The sequence below is a fragment of the Atta colombica genome, unplaced genomic scaffold, assembly GCF_001594045.1.
Source record: "Atta colombica isolate Treedump-2 unplaced genomic scaffold, Acol1.0 scaffold126, whole genome shotgun sequence".
Taxonomy (NCBI): Eukaryota; Metazoa; Arthropoda; class Insecta; order Hymenoptera; family Formicidae; genus Atta; species Atta colombica.
In genome coordinates, this window is record NW_017259213.1 from 5,705,094 (window position 1) to 5,717,473 (window position 12,380).

Below are 12,380 nucleotides of genomic sequence, written 5' to 3' on the forward strand. Positions count from 1 at the left end.
TAAAGCTCGTTTAACGTGATATCCATACAGCCAATTAGTTCAATATTATTTCATTAGTTTAGTTGGAACTAATTATTAATGGAACAAATGGATCAAAACGATAGTTAAATTTAACACTATATTGTATCTCAATTTATTACTATATAGTGTTAAATTGACACTGTATAATGTCAAATATAACTATTGTTTTAGTATAAAATAACGATATATTTAGTAGGAGCAATGGCGACTCACGTTAGGTAAAATTTGACACTATAGATATAATAGTGTAATCTGAAACGTGTTCCAATTGACATTAATAATTAGTTCCAACTAAATTAATGAAATAATATTGAACTAATTTAACAGTGTAAAATTGTGATATGAATGGGTTGACGAAGAAATTCATCATGAACAAAATTGAAAGATCTCGTCCGCGCGATGTGTTGAAATTTTAATTCTTATTATTCATTGCATTCATTATTCTTTTACTTTTCTCAACGAACTGTTTTAGGAGAATAGTGCCAGTTCAAAATATTTTTATTTGTCAGTGTTACTTATATTTAAGTCGCGCTGGGAGAAGCGCAAAATGAATCACGAGCTTGATTCAAAATTGAGAGTTGAAACTGTCATAATAGAAAATTTAAACTTTTGCATATGTTCAGCTTTATAAATTATTTCATACAATTTCAATGAAAAAAATTGCAATAGTAATTTTTGATCAATCTTGGATTAAAATAATCATTTGTCAGATTTTCCAAATGACTGCGAACGTTTTTTATTTCTCTTTCTATAATAATTCCTATTAATAAATTTTAATTTTACAACAAATAATAACGATGCTACATTTCATATTGCAAGAATCGAGATAAAATGTTATTTTGTTAGTTCAAATTTAGATATTAAATATTTTGTTTCCGAAAAAAATAAAAAAAAACAAAAAATATTTTAAATATACAATGCATAATATGAATTCTAAAATATCAATCTGAATAAAAATTTTTAATGTAAAATGTTTCAATCTAAATTTTAAATCATTTGAAAAAACAATCATATAACTTTCATTTGATATAACTTTAATTTACCTTAGCTAAAATATGTATATCTCAAATAGTGATAATATTAACAATAACGCAATCTAAAGTCCACTGTGAAACAAGTATGTAAAATTATATAAATAAAGCAAATACTACACACACACACACACACACACACACACACACACACACACACACACACACACACACACACACACACACACACACACACACACAAAATATATGTATCTACATACTTTAGTATACGTGTATAGAAGTACAATTCAATATTATTTCTATTATAATTTTTATTCGCGTAATTTTTTGACATATCTTTTCAACATCGCATCAATGTGATTCCGTAGCGTTCTTCAATCCCACGCTTCTATTCACATGGCACGTGGTTGCATTGCAGCATGTCATGTGCGTATCAAAGGATTAAAAATGAAGTTATAATTTCCGGAAAACGATCAAAACACATATGACACATTATGCGATATAAATTAAATTGAAAATTTCACGAATCATCATCATCATCATCATCGTTACTGTCTGACTTTACTTATTATTATCTATATCTATAATGATATTATCTATAGTGTCTACAATGATATCTATAATGAGTTTTAAAATAGTGCTTGTATCAATGCGAAATTGATTTAATACAAATTTGCTATTTTCAACATATATACAACTATGTATTTCATTAGTCATTCGTATTTTCATTAGTCATTAGTTATTGATAATCTCTAGGTTTTTGTTAAATAATTTTGACTACTCATTTTATAATTAAAGATGAATTAACTTTAGCAAATCGATACTCAATAAAAAAAAATGATAAAATATGACCAGTTAGCATAATTATTAGATTTAATGGTAAGATGTAATCTATATTATTAACACATTATTGCTTTTAAAAATTTTACGATAAAAAAATTCACAATAAAATAAATTATTTAATAATTTTATAATATTTATGTTTACTTCCAAAAATGTTGTTGTACTACATAATTATTATCATAATACTCTGATTGATTCTAATGTTATTGGTTTTGAAATAATGTTGCGAAAACACTATAGCGATAATTGATAGCACAACAAAGAGAAATACACTATGAACAAAATGCAAACGAAGCATGGAGCAAAATGCACTTTGGCAGATGTCCATAAGATACAAAAATAATATTAATTTAACGAAAGACTTCACACTGGAAAGCACTAAAAATATTTCGTGTGGGTTGTACAACTAATTTAGAAAGAGATCTCCGAGAGCTATCGGCCAGAGCTTTGCGTAATGTAGTTGAAGATTCGCATTCAAGGTCATCCGGAAAATTTTCCGCTGTTATCATCCGGAAATTATGGACTTAAACATCTACGAAAGAAGTTCAAACAATAAATATTCAAAAGACATCTAGAAAAACTTTAAGTTTGAAAGACGGAATCTTTTATATAATTTTACATTTATTTGCCTAAATGATTTTCCATCAATTGCATCAAATGATATTTAATGTTCAATATCGATAAAATAAATTTTTTAAAATATGTAATTTTTTGTTGTTTTTTGATGGAGCCATTTTTAGTTATACTACATTAATTTAATTGAAAATCTTTACTTGCCAATTACATGTGAAATGAATATTATAATAAATATATATTCATGTTTAAAGTGTTTAAAAAAAATAAGAATTTCTTGTGAAGTATCTTATAGTCACAAGCATGAAAAAAGAAAGTTTATATATATAACAAATTTTGTCGAACAATTAAGAAAAAATTGATTAAGGCTCCACAAATGGAGCAACATGTATTATCGAACACTCGGTATAATCGATCAAAAAAGAAAATTATGCATATCGCTGCTTCAAATCAAACTGTAGAATAGCAATCATTAGTTTTTGTAATTCAGTTGCTCAACACAAACTGTATATACTATACAATTACAATTATATACATATGTGATGTCTACGTAACAATATATTTCACATGTTACGAAATGTTCCTTCTAATTTATCAAGATTAGCTTTTGATTGCGTGACGAAAATTACATGGTAAAGTCACATAGTCGGAATGAAACATTTTTTCTGATTGGACAAACAGAAGTCATTTTTTTTTTTAATCAAACGGGCAAATACGTTATACAAAATGCAAATATCTAATCTTTTCTGCCCGTCGGTGTATTAGAAGAAGGTTGGCTTATTGCGTTTGATTTATTGCTCTTATCATGTATCTTTTATTTTTGTTTTTTATTTAAAAATTATACTATTTAAAAAAATAATTGAGATAAGATAATCAAAATGTAGAATCTATACCTAATTCATATAACATTCATCTACATTCATGTTATAAATACACATATTATAATCTTCATTTTTATTTCCTACAAATATGATAGCAAATGAAATAAAATGAATATGTAAATATTAACAATCATAATTCTTATTTGTAGACTTTTTTTTATAAAAGAAGAAAGGATTTTGAATCATAAAATCGCTATTTTATTTTTTTACATGTTATGTTTTTACAAATTATTAAATACCTATATACAAAAATATATATGATACTATAAAATGTATAGACATTTATAAAACGAATAATCATCAAACGAATATATTTTAGCATAAAAGAAAAATTTTGTTGAATATAGATTAAATTAGAAAAAAATTAAAAGCAAAAAATTATAGTTATATATCAGACAAAGTAATTATTCGATATTTGATTAATAACATTCAATAATTTCGTGATGACATTTTTATTTTAATTCGGGTAAAAGAAAATTCATTTTATCTAATAATCCATGCGTATTTGCAAAACACAAATTTACTTTAAAAAAAATATCAATTGAAAAGCCTTCATTATTTAGTGAAATCATAACTCCAATGCAAAAAAATCTCAGTATTTGACATAGAAATGGTTTACAATAGAATCATTCCTTAGTCAACAAACGTCAAAGTCGAGTGCCGTAGTTGATTTAATCGATTGACTATAACAGAAAAATTACGCGCGAATGCGAGGGACAATGAAACATATATATCTAGAAAGGTCACGTATATATTATTACTGCCCTTAATGAACTACTTACGTCTTTGAAAGACAGATTGAATGTTAAATATATATAATATAAAGATAGTTGAATGTTGTTTTTCTATATTCTGCTCGTTAACAAAATTTTTTATAATTCTCTCTTTCTCTCTCTCTCTCTTTCTCTCTTCTCTAATAAAACATAATAATTAAATCAATCTTTTACTTAATAAATTGGCAAACAATTTTCTTTATAAGAATATTATGTACATATTTAATCATCAAATCATATCACCAAATATTTCAGATTTTATTAAAAAGCGTTGATATCACTATAATAAAAATTATAAGTAAATTTTTCAAAGTTAGTATAACGAGATTACATCTGCCCCCTCCCCCCCTCTACTTAACCTAGCCTAACAAAATGAATAAATTATATAATACTGTGCTATCATTTATTGCGCTCTCAAAATCCGTAAAAAAAATTTTTTGCGCTTATTTTGTTTAGCTAAAAAAAACTTTTGTGAGCATAAACTGAGTAGACTGTCAGTCAGCCCCCCCCCCCTCTTACATGCTAAAAACAACCGATTTGGAAAATAAAGGCACTTCCCTCTTGGATGTATTTACATATTACTTGTATTTTACATAATTAGATAGCGTAATTTGCAATTTTAAACGACTTAATATAATTGTTTCTCCAAGAGGCAAAAGCCTTAAGGGATGCAGTGCAAAAATTGAAACTATGTGAATGTGAAAGCGCATAAATAACGTATAAATCCAGTGTATGATTTTCCAAATCGATGATTATTAACACGTGAAAGAGCTGACTGATAGCCTACTCAACCTCCACAAAAAATTTTTTTTTAGCTAAACGAAAATTTTTTTTCCAGATTTTGAGAGCACATAAATAGCATATTATTACATAATTTATTCATTAAGATTTGGTTAGATGGGGAGGAGGGGAGCAGCTAAGCAGACGTGATTTCACAGTTTACTAAAGGATAATAAAAGTTTTATTGATTTGAAATTATATTTCACAGCAAATTCCTTGTATGTACTTTTGCAACTTATGTGGATAAGTACGTAATTGGCATCTGTTACGTCACACAATAAAATGTATAAAAGTGATTAATAGTTCGTATAAAAGTGATTAACAATTCGTATAATTCATTATATTATTTTTCTTGAATTTTTCTTAAATTTTTAAGTCATTTTCCAAATTAAAATTTTAATGTTGAAAACATTTTTCACTAAAAAAATAACAATTTTGGAATCGCAATAATTTTGTATCGGAAATGCTATACGCTCATCGTGTATGAAATCATATTGACCTTTTAAGCAATATTCTAAAGAATGCGATATTGTAAACTATTAATCATAATTACGGGCGATATGATCCGTGTATATTTTTTCGTGAATTGATAATAAATGTACTAGCACTTTTTTGTATATAAGAGCACACAGAAGTGAATTCTAAAGAGCAAGCTGACAACTACGTCAAACACTTCGTTTTTCGAGACGTCAGAGTTCATATCATATATATGTGAACTTTACCTCGCATGTAAGAGACACGTGATAACTGCGAGATAAACAGACGATTTTTCGACACAATAGCTATATAATATAATGGAAAGCGTCATATCACATATTCATACAAAGAATAATCATGCTTCACGCTGAATTGGACAAGAGTTCGCTTCTAGGACAATTTTTATATCCGATTGATTATTGTACGATGCAATGTTCCGCTTTAATGTTCAGCCTTTAAGACGGACATTGTAAAATTTAATAACGCCTTTTTTCTGGAATAGAAGGGGCACAAATCAACATTTCAAGTATCTACTTAATGATTTTATCACACTGATTTATTCTCAGTATTATACCGCTGATAGAATATTCTAAAACTTAAGTCTTATTAGAAATCACATCAAAATTTCGATGGAAAATGACAAAGACTTGTGATTGTAAGTAAGGTGTTTCTCTACTTGATATGAGTAAAATCATGTAAAAATAGTAAATGTAGAAATAGTAAGAAGAGAAAGAGAGAGAAAAGATGGGAAAAAATTACAAAAAACTATTGTGCAAATCGACTAATTTTACATTATACCCAAGCATTTATAATATATTTTTAAGAAAGAATGCATAAATTCGATGCTACAACAAAATTAGACATCATTGCAATGACTTCATTTTGCGTGTAATTTTTTAAAAAATATAAAAGTACTGTATAGATAATTTTAATTGACATAAAAATATTTGTAATCTATCAAATACAGGATTATACTATCATATTACGGACAGAAAATTAATAGTTAAACTTTATTGACATTTTACAAAATAATAAAAGAATTAAATTTAGAGATTTCTTTTCAAGTTAAGAAATCATAAAATCAAAAATTAAAAATAATTCTATTCAAATAATATCATCATTCAGAATTGGAATTACTGTGCCTTAAATGTCAAAATCGCTTAAATACTAAAATTTTTGCTTAGTGCAACACGATATTAAAATATAGAAATATTGAGCAACTCTTTTTAAGATCGTAATTTACATCATTTTTCTATATTCAACAACGACAAATTCTTTTCTCTTGATAACAATTTTGAGATTGGCAATCCGTTACCACTTAGCCATAAAACTATTGTGTACAACATTTAATAAATATTTAATGAACATTTGATTAAGGATGATCGCACCTCATTGTATGGTCTACACAACTTGTATATGGAAACGCTCGAAATATAATTGCGCTTCATAATTCAGCTTTATATTTTTGCTATAATGTTAGTAATATTTTCCTGCTCAAAATGTTGCCGGAGCCGAAATGTTCAGAAATAATTAAACTTATTTTTATATTATTGTATATTATATATTCTTGAGCATTATTATTGTTTCAGCGCCGATTCCTAACCTCATGAATTATACTTATTGTTCTTTATTTTAATAATTTGACTTTATAAGCTTTTTTCTGTTCTGTGAAAAAATTGCATGAAAAATAGGAGTTATGCGTTATAATATTTTTTGACCTATCTTAAATATTCATTTAATTAAATATTCATTAATTAAATATTCATTTAAGAATTCACAAAAATTAAAAATCAACAAATTCCTGATTTATTTAAATAATAATAAGCTTTCTTTAAATATCTAATGCCAGTAGATATTTTCGGATACAAGGTGAAACAACTTTCGGGAGATAAAGGAGACTGTATATAATATAGATATAAATAATTAATTTTTTTAAATAATATTATTCTCTCTCTCATTTTTTCTCTTTCATGTTTTGACATGTTTAGCAACGAAACAAAGTGGGACTGTCCTGTGTTGAAAGACGTCTGGTCACATTTAAGTATATCTCAACTAATTTAAATTGCTCCAATGATTCGATCATCAATATAAAAATTTTATAATTCGCTACCATTCATTTTGAATTAAAGATGATTTTCATATTAAAAAAAATAAAAGTTCAAGTCCACCATATTGTACTAATCATTTAAAAGTATATAAAAGCGGAGAACAAATAATATTGTAAATGGGCAATATATCAAAAATATTATATTCAATTATTAAGAACATATATTTATCTCTTTTTCCATCGGTTTTTTAGATAGATGCTCGATTGTTTATTACGTAAGATTGTTCATTCTAGAATGTGATAATTACGAGATTTTGGCTTTAGGATCGAACGGAACAACCCTCTTATCATATATGCTTTGCGTCAACAGAAATATTCGCAAATATACCGTATTCGTTGTTAGTAATGGATTCAATACGGGTTATCACTCAGGGGTAAAAAAGTCATCTAATCTCCGACCCGACACCATCACTTGCAACTGACTTTTCGTCATTGGTTCATTCGATAATCATATTCTTTTTTCCTTTCTTTCTCATTCTCGCTTGCTCTGTCTGTTTATGCTGGCGTTATTCACCCTCTACTTTTTTCTCACAATGTGTGATTCGGCTCCCTCTCTACTAGCATATTTTCATAGCAATTCTTGATAAAGTGATTCTTGAAAACAGTATAAATAGTCCAACTTTGATGTTTCATACCTTCGAGTGAACAGCTAAGCCATTAAACGGACGTTTGTTCTTCGACAATCGGTAACGCGATTTTGTTCATTTTACTTGCTCTTTCTTCTTGCAGTTCTTATATCTTCTTGTCATTTTATATTCGGTGATCTTGGTGTACAGTTTTCATGAATATATATCTTATTTTATGCAGATTTCATGCTTGTTATCATCCTCTCGCGAAAGTAATCGGTGATTTTGAAAATTTCCAAGTGATTTCTGTGTTACAGACAAATAAATGTGAAAAATAAAACGTGAAAAATAAAACGTGTTAGAAACAATAAAAGATTTTTGCACTTTTTTATTATTAAATTCATATTAAAAAATTAAAAATATGTAACTTAAATATATTTGATATTTTCGAAATATGATATATTTTAAAAAGAGAAAAATCTGATATTTTCTGATATTTCAAAAATGTAGATTTTTTTTTATAACACTTAAATTAATTCGGTTGAAAATATATGTTTTATAATATAAACTGTTTACTATATATGAAAACTTTATCTATATCAAAGAAGAACAATCCGGTAACATCCAGTTTAATTCCTCTTTAACGGTTATCTTCAGTTTTAATTCATTATATTACTCAATATACTCCGTATATTTTCATTCATTTTTGTAAAATAAGTTCGAAATATATTTTACTGAAATTGAAATAAGTAGAGAAATCTTGCGATCATTTATCTGATCGCGATCAGTAACAATTTTATTTTCCTATATTAAACAAAAATAGCAAATTTCGTGTTCTGTATACGTCCTATCATTTTGATAATGTCCATCTATCTCTCATCACAATTTCAAAAATGCAGATTTCAACTGATAAATCGTTAAAATAAATCATAATTCTATATTTCAGGAGCGCAGCGTTTTACCCAAATATCCGAGGGTTTCCCCGGTCATCAGACCTTCGCCATCCAGTTCTGGGTCCACCCTAGACTGTTCATCGAACATCACCCTCGTGACCAACACCAGTCCCTTCAACAGCCAGACCGCCCTTATCACCGAAAAAAGATACTTCTCCGGCGACGCCGGCAAGGGATCCAATCACTACTATGCCGAGAACTTGAGGAACAATCATCAAAAGGCTTTAAACAAGTCGCGGATCTATGATCCACTCAATAAAAATCAAGACGTCGATTACAAGCAGCTAGATCCATTACTACCGAGCGAACAAAGTTCAAGCATCAACATCCTTATGGATCCCCCGGATGTGAAAGTACCGAAGGATTCGCAAGAACCATTGCCATCCTTGGAATTCAAAAGGGAACCCGAACAATCATGGTTACGATTTGCCGCCCAGGTAAGTTATCATATATGTTTCATACATTTATATGGAATTCTTTTCAATTCTTTGAGCAATTCCAAATCGATTATATTTATTTCAAAATAAAAAAATATACACAACTTTCTTTTATTGATAAATTAATAAAAATAAAATTAAGAATAACTGCAGTTAATCGGATTAATAATAGCACCTCTTACTCTGTGAATTTTGTTTTGAAATGTGAATTTCAATCGGCAAGGCAGGATGTTATCAATTATATAGGTAACTTCAATTAATGAAAATAAAAAATTAAAGCCGCAACATAGATCTTTATATGACATATAAAGCATAAGAAAATCAATCAGTTCTTTATTTCATGAAAAGAAAAGAAAAGAAATGAAGAAACTCTGATTGGTTAATTTTCTTATACATTGTGCGTTATGCATAATGCAAGATTCCGTGCTCCCGCCCTTACGAATCACATGTTGAAAAATAATTTCTTAAGTAATACGTGCAAATAATAATTTATGAAGAAACTCACACGTGTTACTCACGCATAATATGTGCATGTAATATTGCCTATATATGTATAGAGGCAAATGTATTTCATTACTATTTCATAAATCATCTAATGTGGATAAATTGCGGTTAGAATATTACAATACATTATTATGAAATATTCATGTTTACTGATTAAAGATCTTCCATCCTTCTTTATTGTTAGAAGTCATTTTTTTGAAAATAAATTGCTGGATAAGATTTCTGAGTAATTGCCGTGGCCATACTGAATCGTGATGTCACAAGCGAGAAATGATACGTTAATTTTTGTTATATGCCGTTTGTAAATAAAGACAATTTAAATAAAACGAAATTATGATATCGCTTTAAAACACCTGTCAAAATGGGTGGAAGCTATCCTTAGCCTCCTTGACAGTCAGTAAATAGTCATAAAAAATGGTAAAAGACACGTGAAGTCCGTTTACTTAATACATGCGTCGTAGCTGTACACTTTCATTTACGTAGCTTTTCATTTTCACGTGCCTTTTATGACTATTTACTGATTGTCAAAAGGGGAAGAATAGCTTTGACCTATTTTTAAAATCGTTTTAAAGTGATCTCATTTCATTTTATCCAAATTATCTTCATTTACACATGTAAAAGAAATAAATATATACTTATTGATAAAGAAATGTTTACTTGAAACTATTAAAAAAAAATTACTTAGATTTAGAAATTTTTTTCAGTGTATGTACATAGTTTGTTTATAAATATTAACGCATTTGTAAAAATGATTCAAATATCCTTAAGGACTCGCATGACATACAGTAGTATGACCACATGTATGGTCCGACAACGATGCGTCATCCTTTATTTGCTATTTCACGAAATTTACAATATTACAACATGTTTATAAAAATTACGTAATATTTTTCATATAAAAACTGTAATTTTAAAAAATTAAAAAAGTTACAGTCTCTATATGAAAATTACTTGTTTATGTAAAAATCTTTATATAAAAGTTATTTGGCAATACATTGCATACATGTTTTTTCTTTTTGTTTTACAATACATAAAATAGTTAACAAATTATTATTTAATAATTAATATCGGAATAAATTAGCAAAACACATTACTTGTTATACGTATATAAAAGCTTTTTATTAATTAATAAAATTGTATGTATCTATTCGCATTTATATATTTACTGAATTTTTATATTTATATATAAATTTTTATTAAAGATGGATTTAATACTAAAAACTCAAAGCATTTTTTCAAAAATATTTATATAGAGTCAGAATAATTTTTGTTGCAGTGAAACTAATGAAGTATTCATACATGAATTGGAACGTTTACACATTAAACATTTTGTTCTATTATATGAGTACAATTTAATTATTGCGCGCCAAAATCTATTACGCAATTGAAATGATCAGTATAATTGTGCAAGAACAAGAAAGGATGAATGAAAAATAGACGCAACCCTGACGAATATCGCAACCTTGTATAACGTTGAATACTACACTTTCCTTGAGGTTGCCATTGACATTCATGGCATCATGAGCGCCATCAGAATTTCTCAATTGTTATATTATTACGCGGAAATTTATTTACGTGAACTGTTCGTAATAAAAACAGATGAAAGTTATCTACGTAGAAAAAAAAATGCGAAAATACATAAATATCATTTCAATATTGCAATAATCATTCATTAGCTGTGACATTCATACAATCAGCAATTCTGTGCGAAAGTTAGAAATCATGAAAATCCTCATGAAATATCCAAGTCTCGAAACATTTTTCATGTCCTTAAATCATATCCTTAAAATTATAGCCATTATAGCCATATGTTTTTATATTGTATCTTCGCATGTATTAGAATGTATTTATTCACGTATTTATATTTACATATTCGTATAATTAATTTAATATTCATATAGTCAAACAAAAAGGTAACGTTATGGAAAAATACTTCGTTTATATAATAAAACAATGTTTTACGCCATGAAGTGATGTACATTTATCGAGTAAGAAATCAATAATCAATCTTCACATAAACAATCGTATTCTCGCTGGGCATATATTAAAAGTAACTGTAACTATAATGATTTCTGTATTCATCAGGTTTTCTTGCTAAAATTTAACAGACTATGATGAATGCAAATATTGTATATCAGCATTAATTATAATAATTAATAATCGCGCACGTGAAATAACATGATACATTTAAATGAGAAATGAGATATAATGAATTAAAAAGAAAATAATTTCCTGTGTAGACAAAAGTAAAAATGATTATGGATTGACATTTACTTGTAAAATTGAAAAATTGAGAAATTCATTAAATGTTCTAGATTTCAGTTTTAAATTTGTCAATTAAATCAAGTCATTAAAATTTAGATATAAACGAAACAATTATTACAGTGCATCATTAGAACGATAAAAAAAATAGTTAAAAAATATAAAAATTATATGTGTTTAACAAGGAACATCCTACATATAATAAACATAT

General features: G+C 27.3%; 2 protein-coding genes across 3 annotated transcripts in view; one reads left to right on the forward strand and one right to left on the reverse strand.

Moving 5' to 3' along the window:
• The window catches only part of LOC108684071 (RING-box protein 2), a 51,548-nt gene that overhangs the window by 26,448 nt on the left and 12,720 nt on the right, over positions 1-12,380 (reverse strand). The window lies entirely within an intron of this gene.
• Positions 1-12,380, forward strand: part of LOC108684070 (facilitated trehalose transporter Tret1-like) — a 28,442-nt gene that overhangs the window by 7,328 nt on the left and 8,734 nt on the right. Inside the window, exons 1-2 of one of the 2 annotated variants that reach the window (XR_001931618.1) lie at positions 8,056-8,133; positions 8,960-9,037. Coding sequence is in view for 1 of the 2 variants with exons in the window: in XM_018188111.1 (XP_018043600.1) it covers positions 8,960-9,403 (444 nt within the window). In the remaining variant the exon portion in view is untranslated. Of the gene's footprint in view, positions 1-8,055; positions 8,134-8,959; positions 9,404-12,380 lie in introns of those variants that run through there. The other variant, XM_018188111.1, reaches the window with a different exon arrangement.